Source organism: Equus quagga, chromosome 2, assembly GCF_021613505.1.
Source record: "Equus quagga isolate Etosha38 chromosome 2, UCLA_HA_Equagga_1.0, whole genome shotgun sequence".
In the NCBI taxonomy this organism is placed as follows: domain Eukaryota; kingdom Metazoa; phylum Chordata; class Mammalia; order Perissodactyla; family Equidae; genus Equus; species Equus quagga.
In genome coordinates this window covers 45,546,368-45,572,962 of record NC_060268.1, presented here as the reverse complement: position 1 = coordinate 45,572,962, position 26,595 = coordinate 45,546,368, and the positions used below count along the sequence as shown (strand labels likewise).

At 35.7% G+C, this 26,595-nt stretch overlaps 1 protein-coding gene across 6 annotated transcripts in view; it reads left to right on the top strand.

Annotated features, from left to right (window-relative positions):
- Positions 1-26,595, top strand: part of FAM227B (family with sequence similarity 227 member B) — a 217,312-nt gene that overhangs the window by 19,039 nt on the left and 171,678 nt on the right. For 5 of the 6 annotated variants that reach the window (XR_006887609.1, XR_006887608.1, XM_046654495.1 and 2 more), the window contains exons 2-8: positions 7,917-8,043; positions 10,055-10,108; positions 16,018-16,249; positions 17,578-17,645; positions 22,271-22,306; positions 22,777-22,881; positions 26,417-26,515. Coding sequence is in view for 4 of the 6 variants with exons in the window: in XM_046654495.1 (XP_046510451.1) it covers positions 7,996-8,043; positions 10,055-10,108; positions 16,018-16,249; positions 17,578-17,645; positions 22,271-22,306; positions 22,777-22,881; positions 26,417-26,515 (642 nt within the window). In the remaining 2 variants the exon portion in view is untranslated. The remainder of the gene's footprint in view (positions 1-7,916; positions 8,044-10,054; positions 10,109-16,017; positions 16,250-17,577; positions 17,646-22,270; positions 22,307-22,776; positions 22,882-26,416; positions 26,516-26,595) is intronic. The other variant, XM_046654496.1, reaches the window with a different exon arrangement.

The following is a 26,595-nucleotide window of genomic DNA, read 5'->3' as shown; positions in this document are numbered from 1 at the left end:
GTCTTTTTTTATGGCTGAGTAGTATTCCATTGTGTATATATACCACATCTTCTTTATCCAATCATCAGTTTCTGGGCATGTAGGCTGGTTCCACGTCTTGGCTATTGTAAATAATGCTGCGATGAACATAGGGGTGCAACGGACTCTTGAGATATCTGATATCAGGTTCTTAGGATAGATACCCAGTAATGGGATGGCTGGGTCATAGGGTATTTCTATTTTTAACTTTTTGAGAAATCTCCATACTGTTTTCCATAGTGGCTGTACCAGTTTGCATTCCCACCAACAGTGTATGAGGGTTCCTCTTTCTCCACAACCTCTCCAACATTTGTCGTTCTTGGTTTTGGATGTTTTTGCCAATCTAACGGGGGTAAGGTGATATCTTAGTGTAGTTTTGATTTGCATTTCCCTGATGATTAGCGATGATGAACATCTTTTCATGTGTCTATTGGCCATATTCATTTCTTCTTTTGAGAAATGTCTGTTCATGTCCTCTGCCCATTTTTTGATCGGGTTGTTTGTTTTTTTGTTGTTAAGCAGTGTGAGTTCTTTGTATATTATGGAGATTAACCCTTTGTCGGATAAGTGGCTTGTAAATATTTTTTCCCAATTAGTGAGCTGTTTTTTTGTTTCAATTCTGTTTTCCCTTGCCTTGAAGAAGCTCTTTAGTCTGATGACGTCCCATTTGTTTATTCTTTCTATTGTTTCCCTCAACTGAGGAGTTACAGTGTCCGAAAAGATTCTTTTGAAACTGATGTCAAAGAGTGTACTGCCTATATTCTCTTCCAAAAGACTTATTGTCTCAGGCCTAATCTTTAGGTCTTTGATCCATTTTGAGTTTATTTTGGTGTGTGGTGAAAAAGAATGGTCGATTTTCAATCTTTTGCATGTGGCTGTCCAGTTTTCCCAGCACCATTTGTTGAAGAGACTTTCTTTTCTCCATTGTAGGCCCTCTGCTCCTTTGTCGAAGATTAGCTGTCCATAGATGTGTGGTTTTATCTCTGGGCTTTCAATTCTGTTCCATTGATCTGTGGACCTGTTTTTGTATCAGTACCATGCTGTTTTGATCACTGTAGCTTTGTAGTATGTTTTGAAATCGGGGATTGTGATTCCGCCGGCTTTGTTTTTCTTGCTCAAGATTGCTTTAGCAATTCGTGGTCTTTTGTTCCCCCATATGAATTTTAGGATTGTTTGTTCAATTTCTGTGAAGAATGTTCTGGGGATTCTGATTGGGATAGCATTGAATCTGTATATTGCTTTAGGTAGTATGGACATTTTAACTATGTTTATTCTTCCAATCCATGTGCAAGGAATGTCTTTCCATCTCTTTATGTCATCGTCAATTTCTTTCAAGAAAGTCTTGTAGTTTTCATTGTATAGATCCTTCACTTCCTTGGTTAAGTTTATCCCAAGGTATTTTATTCTTTTCGTTGCGATGGTGAATGGGATAGAGTTCTTGAGTTCTTTTTCTGTTAGTTTATTGTTAGTGTATAGAAATGCTACTGATTTATGCACGTTAATTTTATACCCTGCTACTTTGCTGTAGTTGTTGATTATTTCTAATAGTTTTTCTGTGGATTCTTTGGGGTTTTCTATGTATAAGATCATGTCGTCTGCAAACAGCGCGAGTTTTACTTCTTCGTTACCTATTTGGATTCCTTTTATTTTTTTTTCCTGCCGAATTGCTCTGGCCAGCACCTCCAGTACTATGTTGAATAGGAGTGGTGAAAGTGGGCACCCTTGTCTTGTTCCTGTCCTCAGAGGGATGGCTTTCAGCTTTTGTCCATTGAGTATGATGTTGGCTGTGGGTCTATCATATATGGCCTTTATTATGTTGAGGTACTTTCCTTCTATACCCATTTTACTGAGGGTTTTTATCATAAATGGGTGTTGGATCTTGTCGAATGCTTTCTCTGCGTCTATTGAGATGATCATGTGGTTTTTGTTTTTCATTTTGTTGATGTAGTGTATCACGTTGATTGACTTGCGGATGTTGAACCATCCCTGTGTCCCTGGTATAAATCCCACTTGATCATGGTGTATAATCTTTTTGATGTATTGCTGTAATCAGTTTACCAAAATTTTGTTGAGGATTTTTGTATCTATGTTCATCAGTGATATTGGCCTGTAGTTCTCCTTCTTTGTGTTGTCCTTGTCAGGTTTGGGGATCAGAGTGATGTTGGCTTCATAGAATGTGTTAGGGAGTTCTCCATCTTTCTCAATTTTCTGGAACAGTTTGAGGAGAATAGGTATTAAGTCTTCTTTGAATGTTTGGTAGAATTCTCCAGAGAAGCCGTCTGGTCCTGGACTCTTGTTTTTGGGGAGGTTTTTGATTACCGTTTCTATTTCCTTACTTGTGATTGGTCTATTCAGATTCTCCATTTCTTCCTGATTCAGTTTGGGGAGATTGTATGAGTCTAGGAATTTGTCCATTTCTTCCAAGTTGTTCAATTTGTTGGCATATAGTTTTTCATAGTATTCTCTTATGATCTCTTGTATTTCATTGGTATCTGTTGTGATTTCTCCTCTGTCATTCCTGATTTTATTAATTTGCGCTTTCTCTCTTCTTTTCTTGGTGAGTCTGGCTAGGGGTTTGTCAATTTTGTTAATTCTTTCGAAGAACCAACTCTTTGTTTCATTGATCCTTTCTATTGTCTTTTTTGTTTCAATATCGTTTATTTCTGCTCTTATTTTTATTATTTCCCTCCTTCTACTGACTCTGGGTTTTGTTTGTTCTTCTTTTTCTAGTTCTGTTAGGTGTCGTTTGAGGTTGCTTACGTGAGCTTTTTCTTGTTTAGTGAGGTGAGCCTGTATTGCGATGAATTTCCCTCTTAGGACTGCTTTTGCTGCATCCCAAATGATTTGGTATGTCGTGTTCTCATTTTCATTTGTCTCCAGATAATATTTGATTTCTTCTTTAATTTCTTCAATGATCCATTGTTTGTTGAGAAGCGTGTTGTTTAGTCTCCACATTTTTGCACCTTTCTCTGCTTTTTTCTTGTAGTTGATTTCTAGTTTAATAGCGTTATGATCAGAAAAGATGCTTGATATTATTTCAACTCTCTTGTATTTATTGATGTTTGCTTTGGTTCCCAAAATATGGTCAATCCTTGAGAATGTTCCATGTGCACTTGAGAAGAATGTGTAACCTGCTGTTTTTGGATGAAGTGTTCTATATATATCTATTAAGTCCATCTGGTCTAATTTTTCATTTAATTCTATTATTTCCTTGTTGATTTTCTGTCTGGATGTTCTGTCCATTGGTGTTAATGGTGTGTTGAGGTCCCCTACTATTATTGTATTGTTGTTGATGTCTTCTTTTAGTTCTATTAAGAGTTGCTTTACAAATTTCGGTGCTCCTGTGTTGGGTGCGTATATATTTATAAGTGTTATGTCTTCTTGGTGGAGAGTCCCTTTTATCATTATATACTGTCCCTCTTTATCTTTCTTTATCTGTTTTGCTTTGAAATCTACCTTGTCTGATATTAGTATAGCGACACCTGCTTTCTTTTGTTCATTATTAGCTTGGAGTATTGTTCTCCATCCCCTCACTCTGAGTCTGTGTTTGTCTTTGGGGCTGAGGTGTGTTTCCTGGAGGCAGCATATTGTTGGATCTTGTTCTTTGATCCATCCTGCCACTCTGTGTCTTTTGATTGGGGAGTTCAATCCGTTTACATTTAGAGTGATTATTGAGACGTGGGGGCCTACCACTCCCATTTTGTGTCTTGTTTTCTGGTTTTTTTCAGTTTCCTTTGTTTCTCGTCCCATGGTTTAATCTGTTCTGATGTAGAGCTGCTACTCTCTGTTGTTGTCCTTCTACTTATCTCCTCTGCTCTTGGTTTTGTAGCCCCTTTCCTTTTTTGGATTTTTCAGGAATGAGGGTTTTCCTGAGGATTTCCTGAAGAGGAGGTTTTGTGGCAATGAACTCCCTTAATTTTTGTTTATCTGGGAAAGTTTTTATTTCTCCATCGTATTTGAAGGATATTTTCGCTGGGTAGAGAATTCTCGGCTGTAGATTTTTGTCCTTCAGATTTTTGAATATATCATTCCACTCTCTTCTAGCCTGTAAAGTTTCTGCTGAGAAATCTGCTGATAGCCTGATGGGGGTTCCTTTGTAGGTTAGTTTCTTTTGCCTGGCTGTCCTTAATATTTTCTCCTTGTCGTTGACTTTTGCTAGCTTCACTACTATATGCCGTGGAGTTGGTCTTCTTGCATTGATAAAGTTTGGAGATCTATTGGCTTCTGTCACCTGAAGATCCATCTCCCTCACCAGATTTGGGAAGTTCTCGGCCATTATTTCTTTGAATAGGTTTTCTGCCCCTTTCTCCTTCTCTTCTCCCTCTGGTATACCTATAATCCTTACGTTGCATCTCCTAATTGTGTCTGATAATTCTCGGAGAGTTTCTTCATTTCTTTTAAGTCTTGCTTCTCTCTCCTCCTCTGCCTGCAACAATTCTATATTGCCATCTTCCAAATTGCTAATTCTTTCCTCCATATTATCGGCCCTACTGTTCAGAGCATCTAGATTTTTCTTAATCTCCTCTATTGTGTTCTTCATTTCCAATATTTCTGTTTGGTTCTTCTTTATCGTATCAAACTCTTTTGTGACATAGCTCCTGAACTCGTTGAGTTGTCGGTCAGAATTCTCTCTTAACTCATTGAGAATCTTAATGATGGCTGTTTTGAAGTCATCGTCATTTAGGTTATACATCTCATTTTCTTTGGGATTGTTTTGTGTGTATTTGTTGCTTTCTTTCTGTTCTGGAGATTTAATGTATTTTTTCATATTGCTTGATGTTGTTGATTTGTGCCTCCGCATGGAAATAGAGTTTAGTTGCTCCTTTCACTTGTTTCAGCTGCTGCGGAGGGAGGAGCAGCTGTTTATATTTCACCAACCAGGAATCCTGTCCGTAGTTGCTAACTGGGCCTGGGCCCCTCTTCGTAGCCACAGTGGCCCTTTGGATTCCCTCCTCTGCCGTGGGGGCCGTCACAGGGGGGCTTCAGGCTGCAGGTGCCTACTGTTGCAGCCCACCTGGATGTGCTCTCTCCTTGGGGTCTGCAACGGTGTTATGGGCTTTTCCAGCAGCCAGGGGTGGGATCACTTATATTTGTCGCTCCGTTGCTGTCGGCACCCACCAAATCTCACTTGTCCTCTATAGGTCGCAGGATAGCTATTGGCATCTTCTACAGTCTGTGGTTAGTACACCTAGCTATGCTGCTTTTGCCCTGGGGTCTTCCAGCCTTGTGGCTGGCGGCTGGGTGCCTTCTACTGGTGCTGTGCAGAGGCTTTCCCTAAGGCTGCTGTGAGCCTGTAGGGTTTCCCCCTAGGCTACTAAGCTGGGTCTCTGGAACTCTCTCCAGCCCCAGTCCTCTCTGAGATCTCCAGCAATCCCTAGCCTCACGGGGTGGGCAACGGCAGCTGGGGGTCGCCCCGCCCTCAGGGCTTCTCTCCCGGCCTCTGCCGGAGCCGTGAATGCTGGGTGTGGCCCCTCTGCTAATGGCAGACAGAGAGTTTTGTCTGCTGCCCGGGCGGAGCTCCGGCGTTTCCCCTCCGGGTCGCAGGACCGGCCTTTTGAAAGTTCCCCCCGCCCCGGTCCTCTCCGAGATCTCCGGCAATCCGTAGTCCCACGGGGCGGGCAACGGCAGCTGGGAGATCTCCGTGCCCTCCGTGTCTCTCTCTGGGACCCTCCGGGTGCCCCGAGCACCAGGCTGGATCCCCCCGCCAATGGCGGGGAGAGACTCTCCCCGCGGGCTCAGGTGTGCAACTCCAAAGTTTCCCTCTGCATTTAGGAGTAATTGCAGGGGGTTTAGGTAGGGTTCTGGTCACCTGTTTCCAGCGTCGCTCCTCTGTTGTGTTCTCGCTCCTGCCCTAGACGTGCGTGGATCCTCTGGGGGCGTCCGTTGGAAGAAAGCCGCTTGCGGGTACCAGGCTGCCCGTCGGGGTTGGAGAGCCCTCACCTATTTCCACCTCCTCCCGGAGGAAAGTCCATCCGCCTTCCGATGTATAGTCGCGTGTGTGTCTCAGACGTCCTGAGATGCTGTCTGGATATCCTTTGTCAAGCGATAAGTGTCCAAATAATTGTAGACTCGAAGGGCGAGAGACAAAGAGGACTACTCACAGCGCCATCTTGGCTCTTCCTCCTCTCATTTTCTTAAATTTACGTCTACTAAGGGTTTATGAATTTTTTCATCTTTTAAAAGACCAACTTTTGGTTTGTTGATTTCTCTGTTTTCATATTTTTATTTCATTGATTTCTACTCATATCTTTTTTATTCCTTTTTCTACTTAATTTTTGAAATCTTTTCATTTTTTTAGCTTCCTAAGTACTTTAAGTTGTAAACTTAAAACTTCCAAGGATAGTTTTAGCTATATCCCACAAATTTTGATCTGTTGTGCTTTTGTTATCTTTCATTATCATTCAGTTAGAAAACTTTTTTTATTGTGGTAACATTGGTTTATAACATTATATAAATTTCAGGTGTGCATCATTATATTTTGATTTCTGTGTAGATTGCATCCTAGTTATAATCCATCACCACACACATGTGCCTAATAACCCCTTTCACCCTCCTTATAATTTTTTATTATTTTCCTTATCATTTCTTCTTTGGGCCATATTTTATTTATAAATGGATTATTTAATGTTTAAGGATTTTCTAGGTATCTTTTTGTTACTGTTTTCTATTTTCTATTTTGGTCAGAGAACATATTCTAAATGATTTTAGTTATTTGAAATTTTGAGACTTGTCTTTTGGTACAGCAAATGTCCATCTTGGTGTATGTTCCGTGTTCCATTACTTAAAAAGATTTTGTATTCTGCAGCTGTGGGGTGTAGTTGTTCTGTAAATGTCAATTAGGTTAAGTTGCTTGATAATATTGTCAAATCTTTTATCTCCTTACTGATTTGTTTGTGTATCCCTGATTCATCAATTACTCAGAGAGGTGTGTTAAGATCTCCAACTATAATTGTGGTTTTGCCTATATTTTCCTTTAGGTTTATCAATTTCTGCTACATTTATTTTGAAGCTGTTTTGTTAGATACAAACACATTTATCATTTGTTTGTCTTCTTAATGAATTGACCTTTTATCAACCTGAAATAACCTTATTTATGTCTGCTAATGCTCCTTGTCTTGAAGTCTACTTTGTATGATATTAATGTAGACATGCCAGTTTTCTTATGATTAGTGTTTGCGTGGTTCTAAAGTTTCCATTTGTTTCTTTTTTAGAATTTCTGTTTCTCTTGAAATACCCCATCTCTTCATGCAGTGTAATCCAATCCATATTGTAAAATCTTTAGCATATTTTTAACAGTTGTTTTAAAGTCTGCATCTGCTAATTACAATAGCAGGATTCTCGGTGAATTGGTTTTTATTGACTGTGTTTTCTTTTGATTATGAGCCCCATTTTCCTTCTTCTTTGTATGTCTTGTAACTGTTTTATTGTGTGTTAGACATTCTGTAGAAAAAACTGTGGAGACTGAAGTTTAATTTAGTTTAGTTTTCAGAGAACACCAGCCTCTTTCCCTCCTTGGCGCTTAGAGTGAGAGGCTGATATTTTAGAATTCTCCTAAACGTGAGTTGAGCTTTCAAGTTGGAAGCAGCTTTAATTAATTCATCTGTGACTAACCCAACCTCCAACCTCCCTCTTCAAAGCTGCCTCTAATTTCTTGTCAATATGGAGATGGGACAAGTTTGAGCTGAAGTTTTAGATATTTTTGGTTCACCTTTGGAGTCAACTCTGTCAGGGCCCTGGAACCCCAGTTCTCTAAGAATCTGTTGGCCTCTATAAGTTCTCTATCTTTCCAGCCCCTCCTCCATTGCTGCTTTTTTGACAAAATTCAGAAGTGAGGTGTTGGGGCTGGGAACGGGATTGTTTGGCTGAGTCATTTGTCTTTGCATTTGGATGTCTTTCAGGCTCCAGTTTGGTCCCCCGGTCGATGCTGACACCTAAGGCCCAGCTGATTTCTCTTCATCTCTGCGAAGTTACTGCACCATGGCAGGCCAACTGTTCTATCGGTGGATGCGCAGAACTCACCGCCGGGTAAGGAAGCTGCCACAGCTTTATGCTTACTTAGAAAGGGCATGTTTCTCTCTGGATTCCAGGTCTTCAAGGCTTCCAGGTAGGGCAGCTGCATGGAGTTGCAACCTGCGCAGTTGCCCAGGGCCTCGTGATTAGAAGGACCTGGTTTAATGGTCTGATGTTACCATCTCAAAAGTCTTAATAATTTTTGAACAAGGGACTCTGCATTGCCACAAATTGTGTAACCAGACCTGCTTACTGACATCCACCACTCTTTACGAACCCCATATAAAAGTAAAATTTTTATCTCGTCCAGATTTTTCTTGCTGTTACCATGGAAGCATAGGTGTTTTGCATCCTTCTACATCCTACCAAGAGCAGAAGTCTGTTTAATTTATGCCCCACCTCCTTTTAACTTTCTCCCTAGAGAACTTTGGAATTTATATCAAAATTAGCTGAAACTTTCCTATGCAAGTTTCACTTCCTTAATTCATTTTTCTAATTCCCTTTAGTTGAAATGTGGTTATTCTTTTTAGTACTTTGTACTAGAAGTCATTTGACAGCTGTTACAAGAAAAAAAAGTGAACATTTAAATTATTTTAATTAGGCTCCTTTATATTCTGTGTATTTCAAAATACACTAATAGCTTCCTTCTAGCTAAACTGCTATACTCACTATCCCTGAAGATATTATATCATGAACATATCTTTTGTCTCTAACCATTCTGTGCACATCATCTTTCTCATTTCTTACCCTTCTCAATCTGACCAGGCCTAGAGTTCCTTGTTTTCCGTAAAATTTTCTTGACAGCTCTATACATCTTTGCTTCTGAACACTTATTTTTTATAATGATTATCACATGTTGTTTATTATTGTATTATCTGTCATATATTTACTTATATTCAACATATTTTAAAAAATATTAAGGGAATGAAATATCCTCTTCAACCTCAAATGTGTAGTCATTTTTATAAAACATGACCTTATTATTTTGTAATCTTGATCATTTTCTCTATTGATATGAAGGATGTGTTTTAGTAAACTAAAATGTAATCTTTTCAGACACATTCTCATCAGACTGTTAGGGTATTGTATTACCTTTGTCTTTTTCTCACTGGTTTTTCCTTCTCTAGAAATGGTTTTATTATTTTTTAAATATCTACATACTTCTCTGACATTCATCTACTTTTTTATTCATTAATTTATGCATACTGCAAGTACTTATTACGCACTGACCGTGAGCCAGTCACTGTATGAAATTTTGACAATTCAGCAGTGATTACACCATTGTTTCTGTCCTCATAGAGATATAAATTAGCTGTGTCTTACCATAGAGAATATTTTTTGGGGCCAAGGAAGGCTTCCCAAATTGACTCTTAATTTGGTGTTTGAAATAAGAGTTAAATAGGCCAAGAAGAGATTGGAGGGAGAGAGTTTGCGACAGGGGATTTTCTGAGCAGAAGGAAGAATGTGTACACAGTCTCTAAGGCAAGGAAGAGCAAGATGTGGTCTCAATTAAAATTAATTTGTCTAATGAAAGAATAAATTTTCAACTTACAAAGAAACTACTAATAAAAGTGGGATTATTACTTATTACACTGAAACATCCAAATATTTAAATTATTTTTACCATCTCGCCAGCATAGCCTTTTAAATACTTCATCAGCAAGAGGAGCATGTTATATTTTTGGCTCTGGATTTACAGTAAACACCATTCAACATATCCCAAAATATCTTGGAACTCTTATAGGAATTTGAAGTGAGAACATTCAGCAAGATTCATGGAGCTTTTCTCCAGGAGCAGTGTATAAGAAGGAAGCCTTTTACAGAACTTGGTTTGGAGACTCAGAATTTAAACATTGATCTTGGTACATTTTCAAAGTGCAGGGACTTTACAAAGTGAATATTTCACAGTATCTTACGGCTCTGAAAATTATGATGAGTCTAATATCATTATTTAAGTAAATTGCGTAAAAGCATCATAAACAATCTGAATTTATGTTAATGAGTGATACTGATTTTACTTCACTAGAAAATGGAAGAACCTCCAAAGAACATTGAAGAATTCTTAAAGATTCAAAATTGGGTGAGTAGAGCATCCTATTTTATGTGCCAATACATCTTTGAAAATGTATCAGTTATGGAAATGTGGAAGATTTAGGAAAAGACTTTAAGAATAGGAGTTCAAGAAATATGTTTCATTGTGGGAAATGTTTATAATTATCTCCTTTCAGTAGGCTTTATGTTGTAGCCATTCTCTCTTGTCAATATTCTATTTTGTTTTTCACTTTTAAAAGATTCTAGCCTGTATCCTATCAGAAGAATTATATAGACATTTCTATATAAATTTGTTAATGTAAGATTTCTGTCTTATGTATTTACACCTTAAAGAATATCTGACAAGTATGCTTATTTACCTCATTTATCCATGCAGGACAGCTTAGACTCACAGGTAATTTGCAGAGGTGTTGCATCAATATTCCTTGATGGTTGAACCAGAGTGTAATATTCAAAATGTGTTTTTGCCTTGAAAACTCCAGTTTCCATTGTTATGTGTAACAACTGACTTCTGGAGTTATTGGGCTTGCCATGGGTTTTCCCTTTGATCTATGCACTTGTGAGTCTGAAGGTCAGGTGTGTTGTGTTTTGCACTGAGGAGTGTTAAGGGCAAGGATAAAGATGTTAGTATGGAAGACAGAGAGAAAAAGGAGGGGTTTTTTTAATGAGGTGTGTACATATTTTGAGAAGATTGGACTTTAAATAATTTGCACCTATTTATGCTTAAATATAAACAGAATTTGCTATGACTAAACTATTGACAATGGAATTTCAAAAATACTTGTTTTTAAACATCAATTTTCTGTTCTTATATTTGTTTAAATACTTTTAAAAAAATTTTTGAAAAGAATTGAATTCCCTTTAGGAGCAAATAGAGAACGAAAACATTCCTAGTTTACAAAAGTTTTTTTCAGTCACTTTGGCAAAGCCAAATACTTTGAACTACTTTTAGGACAAGTTTTTGCAACTTAAAAACTTGATTTAAATAATGATTGGAAATGTGCTGTAGCCTAATTACAATGTTTGAGGTCTTCTTTTAATGCCAAGGAGAAAGCATTATAGTTAAAATTAAGCCAAATTCAGCAAATAATTATGAAGACATTTGGACTATACCATCATATATGTTTGAGGACCCATGATTTCAGCTATTTCTAATTATTTTAAGTGGAAAATGCATAATCACTCTGTTTAAATTAAGAATAATACTAATAAGATCAACACAATAGGTCTATGCCAGCCCTTCATCAAAGATAGAATAAAATCAAAATCAAAGCCATGTCTTATAATGGTTTGTAAGTAGTGCCATACAAGATATACAAAGGACAGCATCTATACTGATAGTCTTCAATTTTTGTCAGATAGCATTTGGTAAAGCAACATGTCCAGTTGTACCATTTTGACATTTATGGATTTATCTGTAAATTTTTTCTTATTGCCTGGATTTCCCAACCAAATACTTGTATTCTGTAGTTATTTTTCTTAAGGTTTGACTATGTCTATGCATTGTCAAACTATTGGATATTTGAAAACATCCAGGAAGAAAATGACCAGATATTTAATTTTTTGTTTGCTGGACAAAGCTTTTGTCTTATAAATAATGGTAAAAAAGTAATAACTTCCTCAAGTTCACTTAAGAAATATTTTTGAGCATCTACCATATGCCAGGCACATAAACAATTAGAATATATCAGTGAATAAAAACAGGCAAAGATCCCTGCCTTCGTGGAGCTGTCATTCTTTTAGAAATGAGGCAAATTATAAATAAACAAATGAACAAAATAGAAGAGAGATAAAAATATGTTCTAAAGGCTTATGGCTTCCTGGAAAGCCTATCTATTTAATTTTCTTCTAAAATATAAAAGCAAAGGTATGCATTGCATAGTAGTGTAATGGTTAAAAACAGAAGCTCTGGTGTCAGATTGCCTATGTTCAAATCCCAGCTCTGCCACTAACTAGCGTTAGAATAGTACCTGGAACCTACAAGTTAGCTATTAGTTTCTCATGTCCTGTGCTTTATCTTTTATTACATCATCTAAAGCCTTCTCATTTGGGCCAATTTCTACCATTTCTTTCTTTCTTTTGTAATTTTAATACTTTATACCTTCTACTCTTATCTTTCCCCTCTTCCTATCTCTGATATAGTTTTTTGTACCTTCTTACCTTCAATCATTTCCCTTCTTATTTCTCTATTGACCAATTCCTACATTCTCTTCCTGCTTCTCCCCCTTCACTCCCTCCTATTCTATTTCTATTTTTCTAAAAAAATCTTTATATTTTATTTTTATAATATCCTTTTGTTCCACTAGTCAAGTATCATTATCGATTTTCTTAGTTATCATATTTATTCATTCATTTAATAATCTTTATTCACTACTTACTATTTGCTGGGTATTGTTCTGGACACTGGAGATACAGCAATGAACAAAACAGAGAAAAATCCCTGCCGTCATAGAATTTACATCTCCCTCTTCCTCCTGCGCTATTTATCTATTCTGTCATAATGTTTTATCCTTTTTCAGTTCTTTTGGTACTGAAGAGTTTGTTCAAATTTCTTCCTTATCTATATATCACATTTGGCCTTCCCTGTTATTTATTTCTTATTCTATGTCTTTTTTTCCTGCTTTCATGTGACTTTTATCTGGTAGTACTTTAATTCATCTTCTCTTAGTACATTAGTGTCAATTTTTGTTAACAGGCCTGCTAGGCTTATAATCCAGACCTGGAGGATACTCAGATCCCCCTGTGATTTTTATCAGAAGATCAAAGGTACTTTATGATAGAAATAATAATTACTTCAATCCCATTCTCTTTATTCAAGGAATAGCCTGTTTTATTTATTTGTTTATTTGTCCCTCCATCCATCCATTCATTTAAATCCCCCTTTATAATAAAGCTTAAGAGAAGAGAAGAATAGCTAATAGTTACTTCTTCCTCTAACCCTAATCATGCTTCTTATTTGTTACCTTTTGTTGGATACTTCAGCACTATCTTTCAGGCTTAGAACGTGGGTGAAGACCTAACCATATGTTCAGTAAATAAAACCTCTCTCCAAACTTCGGGAGTGCCCTTTTGCCTTGCTACTAGGCTCCATGTCTACTTTTATACTAGTATGTAATATTTTGTGCTTCTGCCAGTGCCAGAGTTTAATTGCAGTAATTAAAATAAGCAAGAAGTACCTAGCCAATTCTTGCATCACTGACTTTGTTTTACATAAGGTCAGTGTTTTCCTGAAGTTATCACTGAGGACTATAGTGCTATAATGTAGAATTTAACGCTTCAGGGAACAGAAATTTCCAGTCCAATTCTTTTGTCTCTTTGGAATTGGAATGTATTTGTTTTTAAATTAATATAGTCACTGTAGACTCTGGATGCTTAAACCCTAGTAGTGTTGATTTTCTCCCTGGCAGTAATGACATCACTTTTCCTGAACAACTCATCTTCCTATTGGCTACTTCTTGATCCCTGGTTACCTTTCTTAGATCTGGCCACAATATTTACTTTTCAGATGATTTTCTATTCAAGCGGCATCTGGTTAAAGGCAAAAGAGAAAAGAATAAGCAAGGAAAGTAATTAGAGACATGAAGGGGAAAGACAGATATCATCTACTACAAGATCATTGTCTGGTGTCCATTTAATCGTGCAGCCACAAATCCAGTAAAAGAATCAGGCCTTATTTAAACATCACCTTCTTTCTGTTAATGGCTTTGGGACACCAGTCAATCCCCTGATGACCTTGGTGAAGTAGAGAAGATAGAATCCAATCAGGCTTGTAGAATTTCAAGATGCTTTATTCACCTCATAATATGCTTCAATATCTTGGGAATGAGGATTATGATATCTCATCTGGCATAAAGGATACATTTTCATAAAAGTTTGTGCATATTGTAAAATTTTTTCAAATTTATTTCTGTTTTAGCCTCTCTCCATTCTCCCAACTCCCCTAACAATAGCCACACATGACCCATAAGGATTGTTTTCAAATGTGGCTGTCATTTTAATTTGGCAGTGTTTGTCTCCAGGGGTTGTATCCTGTGATGGTATCTTATTCTTCTGAGATCTTTGTATTTTTTGACAGATAATACCCAGATTTTTTTTTTAAGGTTATACTTTTTGGTGAAGAAGATTGGCTGTGAGCTAATATCTGTTGCCAATCTTCCTCTTTTTTTTTTTATTCTCCCCAAAGACCCAGTATAGCTGTATATCCTAGTTGTAAGCATTTCTAGTTTTTCTGTGTGGGATGCTGCCACAGTATGGCTTGATGAGTGGTGTGTAGGTCTGCGCCCAGAATCCGAACTGGCAAACCCCAACTGCCAAAGTGGAGCATGTGAACTTAACCACTACACCACCGACTGGCCCCAATACCCAGACTTTAATGCTGGAAAACTTCCCCAGGGGACTATGTGTTTCATTTAAGATACAAGTTTGTAGGATTTGGGAGAGGGCACTTATGTATCTAAGTAATATTCTTTATTCCAGAATGGTAGGGGCACCTAGATCCCTCTAGGAAAGTTTCCCAGCATTAAAAGCTGGGTGTTATATCAGAGAGCACAATTCATAAATAAGGACATGTGTAATGAATTTAGGAAGCTTTTAAAGGAAGAAAAAGGGAGGTGGAATAGACTAAGTTAGGTTTAAAATTTCTGATCTTCAGACTTCAGATTTATTCCCATTTAGCTAAATTTCCAAAATATCTTACCCAAATTCCACTAAAGAGTTTCATTTTGTGCAAATTTCCTACCATTCCAGAAAGCAATCTCTTACTTACAAACGTTTAAATATGTTGGCTAACTTTGCTTTGTTATTAATCAATTTTATTGAAAGGTAATCTTTTAGAATTGCAAATATTAATGTTGTGATTCCCCTTCCCTTTCTTTCCTTTCCTTTTCTTTTCTTACCGTTCTTTCCTCTCCTTCCCTTCCTGAACAATTTAGTTCTAAAGCCATTGGAGGCCGAAACAAGACAGGTGTCCACATTGGCAGGGGGAAGGAGGATGTGCTGTGGTAGCCCACAGCAAGCTATCTGAACTCCACCCGATGAGGAGGGTGTCCCTGTGACATCACAGGTGTCAGAGTCCAAGGGAATGAGGAGGGTATCCACTTGTGGCCTGGGGTGGGGAGATGGTTCAGGTGGGTGAGGAGGTAGGCAGTGGCCTGGTGTGGGAAGTCAGAGCCCAGTTAGGGGTAATGAGAGTGTTCCTGCAGAATGAGCAGCCTGGCATGGGGTGTCAGAGCCTAAACAGGGTGAAAAGGGCATCCACACAGAAAAGAGGCTGGCAGGTAGGAGAGATTGGTTACCTGATAAGATTGATCACATAAGTACATATAGTAAAGACAGTGACAGCTAGGTTTTCCACTCTTGGAGATGGTCATTGTAATATGGAAAGAGAGAAAACTAGAATGTTTGGAATTCAAATTAGAGGTATCAGTGTGAGCTCGTGGTTTTAAGTTCATAGAGATCATGAAAAGACTGAGGTACGTTGTAGACTGAAGGGGACTAAAGACACATAAAGCGTAAACGTAATGTGTGATACTGAACCAGATCATTTTGCTATAAGGGGAACTGTTGGTTCAGTTGATGAAACTTGAGTAGTCTGAGGATTTGATAAAAACAATATATCAATGTGAATTTCCTAATTGTGATGGTTATATTTTGGTTATATAAGAGAATCTTTTGTTTTTAGCCAATACACACTAAAGTATTCAAGGATGATGGGGCATCAGTTAAGTAAGCAGCTTATGTTCAAATGATTCAGGAAAAAAAATTTATAAATCATTTGAAACTTCTAAAGTTTGTGACTGTTTTGAAAATTTTTTTAAAAATACATTTAATAAAAAATATTGGTGTGGAATAATCTCAGTTTTATCTCATTGATTTTGAACTCTATTATTTAAATTCATCAAAAATGATTTAAGTTATATTTTCTCACATATTTTTCAGGATTATTGGCCAAGGGAAATCCCTTTTGAAGATGATGATAAATGGTTATACACTCTGAAGAAAATAGAAGAAGATACTTCATTTAGTTCAATTTATACACATCTGTGGGGAAAGGTACCACGAATATATGATCCACTTCTGATCATGGAGTCAAGATTAGAGGAATGTTTAATTCTTCTGGAAAACCACGCCTCCAAAATATTTGAGTGGAACAGAGTACTTTCCAAGACAAGTAAACCTTATTTTTTATATGAGTAAAGTAATGGTCAGTTGTGCATGTGTGTGTGTGTGTCTGTCTGTCTGTCTGTATGTATTCTCATAAAGAATGAAATCCTAAGGTATAAAATATCTAAAAACATAAAAATAAATATATTTTATTTTAAAACCTCTTCGTTCAGAATGGTCCAATACAGATTTTTAGTTGAACATGACCATGTGGATTCAAAGAAAGTATTGCTAGGACAAAGCCTAAAATAATGTGAACTTTGTTAAGCTGGAGCGGAGGTAGCTGAATATCAGGGAAACAGGGTTGCATCAACTGATATTGGTACCACAGACAAGCAAGTCGGCAAGGGTTAGGAAGTAAGAACAGAAGTACCAGAAACTCCAAGTCAAAGTGGGTAGAGTTGACCTACATAAACTAGGTTAGCTTCTAGAAAGTATTGAACATTCAATGTTGAATAACTGCAGATGGAATGAAAAGCATATGTGCAAGTAATGATAATTTTTACTTTTCAGTATTTGTGTAACTTTTTTCTCATCTAATTGTATTTATTAACACTTCCAGAATAGTTTTAGTTACTAATGGTGATTCTTGTCACATTCTTGATTTAGTAGGCAAACTTGTCATATATAAGCCTTAAAAATGATGATATTGGGGCCAGCCCTGTGGCGGAGCAGTTAAGTTTGTGCGCTCTGCTTCGGCAGCCCAGGGTTTGCGGGTTCGGATCCCCCGTGCAGACCTAGCACAGCTCATCAAGCCATGCTCTGGCAGCATCCCATATACAAAATAGAGGAAGATTGGCACAGATGTTAGCTCAGCGACAGTCCTCCTCAAGCAAAAGAAGGAAGCTTGGCAACAGATGTTAGCTCAGGGCCAAACTTCCTCACATACACAAAAAAATAATAATAAAATTAAAAATAGTTTTATATTTATGTATAGTCCTCAATATGTAAACATATCAGAGCTTGGACTCAAGTCTAGCTTATCTGACTACAAAGCCCCCCATAGTCTTTCATGGGGCCATACTCCAAAATACTGTACTTTTTTGAATAAGGTAACCATGAAGCAACCAGATGTAAGTGGCTGAGCTATTTGAAAAACATGGGCTTGTTCAGTAGTTAGGGATTAAGGTAAAACTTTAGATATGAGTGACTACTAAAGACATAAGTTGGAACATGACATTTCTATAAAACAGAAGGAAACAGGAGATATAGTTCTTTATTCATTCAACTAAGAGGGTATGTGTCTAGCATTATGCTAATCAAAATAGCTAGTTGATCTCATTGAATAGTTTCATATATAATTTTTAAAGGCAGTGAATTCTTATGTTTTTTAAGGTTCTCATGAAAAATTGGAAAGATACAAGGCATTTCTAAGGAAGTACCAGAAGAAAAAGAAGATAATGGTATGGTATTTGTTTTCATCTTCCTTGAAAAATTATATTTTCACAAAAAATGTGATCACTGTAATTCCATAGACAAGCCCTGATAACATGTTTAAAAGTTTTCTTTTAGTTTTTTATCATCTATCTGTCTGCCTCTCTATCTCTGTGTTTTTAAAATAGCTGCACTCATATTCTACTTTACGAACTCAGTATTAGAGTGTTGGCATTTTCACATCACTACAAGTTACTTGAAGACTTATTGTACTGTATATATTCCATCTTCTGGTTATTTAATAATTTATAACATCTTGTACTTAGCAGTGCAGGTCCCGTATCAATCTTGTTCCTTTAGAAAAAATTAACAATTCTTTTTTATTACCTTTAGATGACTTTGTCATTTTAGAAAAAAGCTCTTTGAGAGTTTGATCAGAATTATAATAGGTTTTTGAATTACTTGGAGAAACTTAGTCTTTTCAAAAATGCATTCTAAAATTATATAATGTCAAAGCTATAAAGACTTTAAGTGCCACTAGTCCATCCACTTCTATAACTGTTATTTTAAAATTTTAAAATTACTTTGATTGTTTTTTCCTGATTATGCCTTAGTCATTTTAGAAAATTAAAAGAAATAGATAAGCACTAAAAGGATAAGCATCCTAATTCTATCATTAATAGATGTCACCTATATCTCACTATTTAATTGTTATTTTCATTTTTCTTTTAAGATTTATTTTAGAAAATTCAGAGTAAATTATATATTTCTAATTCATTAAATGTATTATGGAATTTTCATCAATAAATATTCTTCGATACCATTTTAAAAATAAACTAATGTAATAGCCCTTTTTTTGGACACTTAATTTAGTTTTCATTATTCACTACTCTTTATAAAGCTGCTGTGAACGTATTTGGAGTTAAAGATTGTGCTTATCCATCATTATTTTCTTAAGATAAATTTCCAGAAGTGGAACCACATGGGAAAAGAAATGTGAGAATCTAAATATTTTGATACATATTGCTAAATTGTTTTCTAGGAAAGTGGCACCAATTTATATTTGTAACAATGGAGTTTGTGATTAATCTCTTACCCATTCCCTTGTCAACATTTAATATTATATTTTTTAACGTTTGCAAAGTTTTAGGCATAAATGTAATCAATTGCCTATGGATTACTAATGAAGTTGATTTTTTAAGTTTTTTTTTCTTTTTGTTTTTGAGCAAGATTAGCCCTGAGCTAACTACTGCCAGTCCTCCTCTTTTTGCTGAGGGAGCCTGGCCCTGAACTAGCATCCGTGCCCATCTTCCTCTACTTTATATGTGGAACGCCTACCACAGCATGGTATGCCAAGCGGCACCATGTCCGCACCCGGGATCTGAACTGGCGAACCCTGGGCCGCTGAGATGTGGAACATGCGAACTTAACCGCTGTGCCACCAAGCCGGCCCCGATTTTTTAAGTTTTTATTAGACTTTGTGTTTCATAATTATAAATTGCCTGTATGAACTTTGGCCATTTTTTTAACTGTTCTTTTTCTGTTTCTAAGAGCTGTTTACACTTAAAAATGTTAACCTTTCTTATACTTATATATTCTTATACTTACATGTATACTTTCTTTGTTGACTTTTAGCCTAAAAGTATTTTTTTTGCTATCTAGAATTTTATATTTTCATAGATCTATAATTTTCTATTGAAATTTTCTGCCTTTAGTACTATAATATTTAAGAAGGCTTTCTTCATCACAAGATCATACATATATTCACCTGTATTCTCTAGTATTATTGTTACAGAATAATTTTTTTGTGTTTAATTCTTTAATCCATCTAGTGTTTATTTTTGTGGAAAGAAGTAAGACACAAGGATGTTATTTTAGATCTACCAGTAAATTTGTGTTATTTTCTACATTTAAGTTCTACATATTCCTTGTGAAATTTATTTCTGGGTATCTTAAATTTTTATTACAAATTAATAATAATTATTAGTAATAAAATTGCTAATAAAATAAGTATTATTAATTTTATTAGTAATGAAATTTTATTAAATTTTTATTAGTAATAAAATTTTATCACTAATAATTATTACTATTTTTATTACTAATTAGTAATAATTACTCTAATTTTTATTAGTAATTTTTATTACTAATTAATGAGATTGTTTTTCCATTATGCTATAAAATGGTTTATTGTCGATATATAGAAAATTATTATTGGCATATAGATATTATTCAACCATGTTAGCGGTTTCTCGTCTTATCTGACTCAGAAAGAATGCCAGTATTTTGCTGTTAAGTATAATTTTAAATGTTTAGATAGCTATCTTTTTTCAGATTAATGAAATATATTTGTATTTGTAGTTTATTGAAGGTATGTGGATGTGGAGGTAGATGTAGATTATATATAAATTAGATATAGATATAGATATCACTATGCTCAAAAACTTGAAAGAAATCTCCATGGTTTGAAATGGACAGGAAAATAGTCCACTGTGATGATAGCAGAAGCTACTTTTAGCCTTTAATCTTTGAATGTGGCTGATTACATTAATACTGTTTCAGAAATTGAACCATTCTTGTATTCTTAGGATATGCTTTTCTAATGCATTACTGGATTTGATTTGCTATTGTTTTATTTTGATGTTTGCATCTATGTTTGGTAAGATATGATTATCCTTTTTTGTTTTTGATATCAAAATTATACTAACCTCAGAAAATAAGTTACTTAGTTTTCTCTCTTTCTGGTCTATAAGTAATTTGTAGAATATAGGGGTATCATTTGTTCTTTGGATGTTTGGCAAAAGTTACCCGTGAACTTTTATTGATTTATTTATTATTATATTTTGCAGAGAGGAATAGGTAGGTTGGTAGAAAAGCTGTGTGGAAGTTGACAGGTTCCACTAATATCAACTTGGGTAAATTGTCAAAACATAATACTGAGTGAAAAAAAGTAAGTTACCAAATAATATGTACAGTTGATATCATTTCTTTGAATTTTAAAAACACACAAAAAGTGTCTATATTCTTCATATCTATGTACATATGTATAAAAGTATTTTAATGGAATGGAAAGCATACAAACCAAACAAAGATAATGACTATCTCAAGGAAGGGGAACACATAAATAGAACTGGAGACCATAGAAAAAGAGGATCTAAACTTTGTTTTATTACATATAAGCTTCATATTTTATTTTTAAAAATAATCTTAAGTAAATACTAAAGTGTCAATAGTAACCCATTCTAGGTTGTGGGAGCATGAATACTGGGAGTTACATTATTCATTGTAATTTCTGTATTTTTTTTAATTTTCAAAAGAATTTCAAAAATTCTAATGAATTTTATCAGATGACTTTTCAGGATCTATTGAAATGACCTTTAGATGAATTATACTAATGAAAGTTTTAATAATTATTTTTATTGTTAAATATGTTTTATTGGATTTTTTAATCAGGATTTTAATGTGTATTACTTATATTTTTGTGGTATCTTTTCCAGTTTGTATGACCAAGAACTAGTTTTGTGTTACTATTACTCTGCTCCTTGAAAAGTTCCAGTGTTTCTTTGCTTCCTGCAGAATAAAGCCAGGATTTTGAGATTAAGATTAACATGTTTCTAAATCTGACCCCATCTTTGTTGACCAGTTTGTATCTGTTGCTCTCAAGCACACAGCCTTCTTTCTTATCATAGTTAATCTCACTTTCCATAACTAGTCTTTCTCTTCTATTCCTTTGCATACTTTTGTAAATGCCAATAATGTGATCCTCTTTGTTATCATCCTTTCAAATTTGTTTCCTATGTCATCTTCTCTATAATGCACATATTATATAATGTGTGTGTGTATAAAATTTGCCTGAAAGCTTTGTTATTCCTGGAGGAAGTGGGGCTATGGAAATTAATAAACAATGTATCAACATGTCTAGATGATCAAAAACTAATGTATACAGAAGTCTACTTATTCTCTGTGTGAAGTAGTGTGGTGGACATGGAGATATGCCACCCAGACTCCCCTTCAAAGAAAGACTTGTTGCCTTAGCTGCTAACAGTGCTGTTAGGGGGCACCCTTCAGCTGTCAGCCCCTTCAGGAGTTCCCTCACCTACAGAGAACTTCCTCTCCCAAGGACACGTTCTTCCAGAAACCACCCTCACCCAATGACTGATCAAGTTGGAGGCAGAAACGCCTGGCTGTTTCAACCCAACGCAGGACAAATACGAAGGGTCGTTTCAGCTCTAGAGTTCTTCTTAGGGTCACTTGAAGCTCTTAGGCTTGCATCATAGCTGACATCCATCTTCCCAGTCTTGCCTCTCCCCTTGGTTTCCATAGATATTGATCCTAAAGACACTCCCAATATACATTCTGAACAATAAACTCCACCTCAGAGTCTGTTTCCCAGTGAACCCAAACTGCAGTCAGCAGTTTGTTTGTATTTGTTTTATAGTCCTTATCACTTTGTGTTTTGTTTATAAATGTATCTGATTCCCCTTGTGAACTATGATTAGCTTGAGGGCAAGGACCATCTTTGTATTCCCAGCGTGTAACACGGCAACAGCATTTTAGGCCTCAGTAGAGATACAGACGCACACATGTTAACTAAACAAATTTACAAAATATAAAAATGCTTTAATTTAGAATTTTAAATATTTTAAATGTTTTCCAGCTTTCGGCTGAAATGGAAACAAAGAAGAATATAGAGGTATTTAAAATTTCTGTTCTATGAGATTATGTATCAGAAGTATTTTGTGGAGATAAAAGAATGTTTACAATAATATAGATATAGCTGTAAATATAGATAGGGCCCCCAGGAGAGAGAGTAGGGAACAGGACAGAAGCTTTCTCCTTCTGCCTACACCATTTCTTTATGAGTAGTCTAGCTAAAATTCTTGATCATTTGAGTTATGTCAAAATTAGTTCTGAAACATGATTTCATTTTGCTTTTGGATTTGGCCTATGAATATGCCAGGGCTCTTGATTTTAGGGAAGCAGGAAATATTAAGATTTTTCTTAAATGGGATAAATGCTTTTCACTTACTTTAGTGAAAGGAAGTAAAGTAATTATGTTAATGAATGATAGTTAAATATTTACCTGTCTTCTGTAGCAATATGAAGCTACTATACTGAAAAGAGTGAAGTCATTACTGTTCTGTAATATTTCCCTCTTTCTAGGGTTGCAACTTCTCAGGATTCAAAACAAATGAGCTTACTCAACTACCCAGACATTTGGATGCTGAACGAATTTATCTTTATATTTTAAAAGCCCATAACTTTGATGTATGTAAACATTATTTTATTTTTATTGCATGATAAATTTTGAGAGTATGATTTAATGAATCAGACTTTTGTGTAAAGCTATGACAAATTAGATGTTAAGCAAGATTGAATCCTTTGGGCATTAAGTTTGGCAGGAAAGACCAGTGATGTTTAACACTCTAATCACCAGAAGAGAATGTCTTAGGCTTTGTGCTACTGTCTCAGGAGTCTAAGGTTGCTAGTGTGCATTGGCTTGGCATGTGACTAACAAGTGTTTTTCCCTCCTTCTCTCTGCTCTGTCAGCTCAGGATATTTTAGCCTGCTCATTTTTAACCCAAAATAACTTATGAGAGCCCTTCCCCATAACCCTACCTTTTGAGCCTCCAAGTGTCTGGGGAATTTTTGAGTACTGTCTCTGCAGGATAGCCAGTTGATGAAAAACTGCAGGCATAGAAAGGGAAGTAGATCATTGGCCATTGATTGCCAGGGTAGGATGAGGGTTGAGTGGCTATGGATATTATTTCCCAGCCACCTAAATATTAGGTGGTCACCCAGCAAAGTTTCTATTTCCTGGAGGCTTTAACAATGCTCCCTGTGACCCCTAGGAAGATTCTTTTCGGACAGTTCTCTGAGATGGTCTTGACCCCCAGTAGGCCCCCTTCACCATTCCTCACCCCCTAGCCTTCCTGTGGCTCTTTATTTCTAAACACAAAATCCCTGTTTTTTTCCTCCTACTATAGTTCATCAGAAGGAGCATAATCAACCATTAAATCTGGTTGAATCAGTTCCAGCTACTATTTTCTGCCCTTTATTCACTCTCTTCAGGATGTAGTGTTCCAAGTAGAGTTTGATTGACCTGATTGGGGTCTCCTGTTTGCCCCTCAGGTAGAGAACCACAGAGCACTTCAGTTGACAACTCCACCTAGAATGATTCAGTAATGACACTCTTTCTTATTTTCCATGCTAATACAGATGTTTTTCAATTCTCCTTTATATTTTATGGGATTTTGGTGAGAGGGAATGTTTAGTCTGCTCTCTTGATAGAATCACTGGATCGCCTTTTTGCAGAGAAAAACTATAGATGCTAATTGTAGTTACACCTGGGTCATGAGCATATTTATTCCTTTCTCTGACTGTACTTTCCCAAGTTCCCTCAGGGAAAAGATTTTATTGTTATAAAAAATTGATGCAAATTATTGTAGAAATAATTTTATGAATATTATTCTAGATAATCCGTAATATGCTTTCTAACTCTAGCATTCTGTGTTCTAAGATGGGACTGTATTTTAGCCATGGATGCATGTACTCCTAACACAAAACACAAGGCAATCATATAAGCAAGACGTCAGAGAACAGCTTTGAGGAATTTTTAATATGGTTGACTTGGAGGATGCTGGCGTTATTGAAGGAAATAGGAAAGTGAAGTGTGGAAGTAGATATGGGTGGGGATGGGGTGTGCTAGCGGCTGTGTTTAGGATAGTTTGAGTGTGTGTACCAGTGTGTATCTGGGCGTAGATACCCAGTGTTTTATTTGCTAATACCCCTAACTGATTTCAAAAAAAGAATTTAAATTGGCTTACTAGAGCATGTGCAATGCAATGGCATTAAATAAATAGATGATGAAATTAGAGTGAAGAGAAAATAAGTGTAGGAAAATAAAAATATCAGAGGGAAGGTTATTTCACAGAAATGCTTATGATAACATACCAAGAGACTGAACTTATGGATCTGAAACTTGGAAAGAGAAGGTTAAAGGGCTACTGTTACATGCTTGAAGGCGTGGGAATCCATGAAATTGCCTGCATTCACCTAACCCCATCCAAACACGTTCCTGCACGCACAGCCATAGATTAAGTTTCTTGATGAGGGGAAATGTGTTTTATCCCCTGTACCACTCAGAACAGAACCTTGGCTTTAGATGACGCTTAGTAAAAATTTTTATTTAACTGAATTGAGTGAAAAAGGGCCTATATTATGGATGTAAGAGGAGAAAGCTGAGCTGCAAGCATACTCACATACACAAATAGAAGTTCAAGAGAACATTTGAAGTAATTTTGTCCAATCTAAAGTCAATTGTAGGAGAAAAAGCTCTGAGTCAGATAATCTATGGGTTTTAGGTATGTTTATATTTACTTGAATCAAAGAAGTATCACAAAGAGGGGGAGGGCTGGAAGAGAGAAGCATTGAACTTTTTAAGCTGGGTTTGGGGGTTTTTTGGCCAATTTTTTGTTTGTTTTAACTAAATATTGATGTATTTCAAAGAATATATTTACAGAAATTTTACCTGAAAAAGAAAGTTAGTGATACTAAACATAACCGAAACTTCGAATATAAGCGATCGTGCGGTTAGTTTACCATAAAAAGCATCTTTGCTTGAAATTTGCAAATAATTTGAACAGAACTATTCAGTTTTTCCCCTGTATTTCAATTTTCTTCTTTTCTCTTTATATTTATGTATTTTACATATGTTCTTTGTAGTTAAGAAGTACTAAGTACTAAATCTAAGTTGAAGCTGTTACCAATGTCCTCCATATTGTCCTTAGTGGCCTATGAAAGAGAAGGGCCCCCACAGAATACATGATAGATGGTCTTCTTGGCATAACAGTTTGCACCATGTTCTTTTTGTAGACTTGTACTTGAGGCACAGGAATTCATAGCTATGAGTATCATTAAAAGAAACCTTAAACTCCACTTAATCTGGCATTCAGAAACTTTCAGTGACTAAGATAAACTGATCTGTTGAATGTGCTTATTTTAACCAAGATTTATAGTCTCTAGTAGTCAAGGTGAATAGATTTAACTTTACGTGCAATTTTGATCAACTGATTAAAGGGAATACTATGTTTAGGTAGAGCCTAGACTTATGATGAAGCTCATTAGGATAGAATTCCATGATTATTGAAATCTGTCTTCAGTATAAAAGGGAAATTGTAGCATGTATCTTGCATTTTTGCTATTCTTGGTCTAGCCTACGCTATCATTTCAATAGCTACTAGTCAAATGTCATTCTTGAGCATGTGAAGTGTGGCTAGTGTGACTAAGCTGAATTTTTTATTTCTCTTAGTTAATTTACATATAAATTTAAAAAATAATACTTGATTCAGTTATTAAAAACTTTCAGTTATGGTTGGAACAAAATTACAGCTATGTATTTTATGAAATCTAAATACTGATCTAGTATTTATGATGAAAATTTAGTATTCAAATTGAGCTGTGCTGTAAGTGTAAAATATATACCATATTTCAAAGACCCAGTACCAGAAAAGAATGTAAAATATTTCATTAATAGTTTTCATGACAATTATATGTTGAAAGAATAATATTTTAAACATATTTGGTTATATAAAATGTTGTAAAATTAATTTCAGCTTTTACTTTTTACTTTTTTAAAGTGGCTACTAGAAAATGTGATATTACAAACATGGCTCACATAAATTTCTATTAAACATTGTCACTCCATAACCATTGAATATTTACTTTTTATAAAGCCAATTTACATTAACCTGTTTTATAATAGATTTTAATTGGATCTCCATGTGTCTTTTTTTTCCCATAGGAAAAAGTTTTTAAAATCTGGAAGACTTATTTTCTCTCAGAAGCCTCTATTGCTCTTTTGCATGATTGCTTTTGGTGGTGGTTTCTCCATAAATTTAAGGTACAATAATATTTTTTAAACTTCTTTTTTTAAGTTGATTTTCAGCATAATGAATTGTTCAGTAGAGCACTGAAACAAAA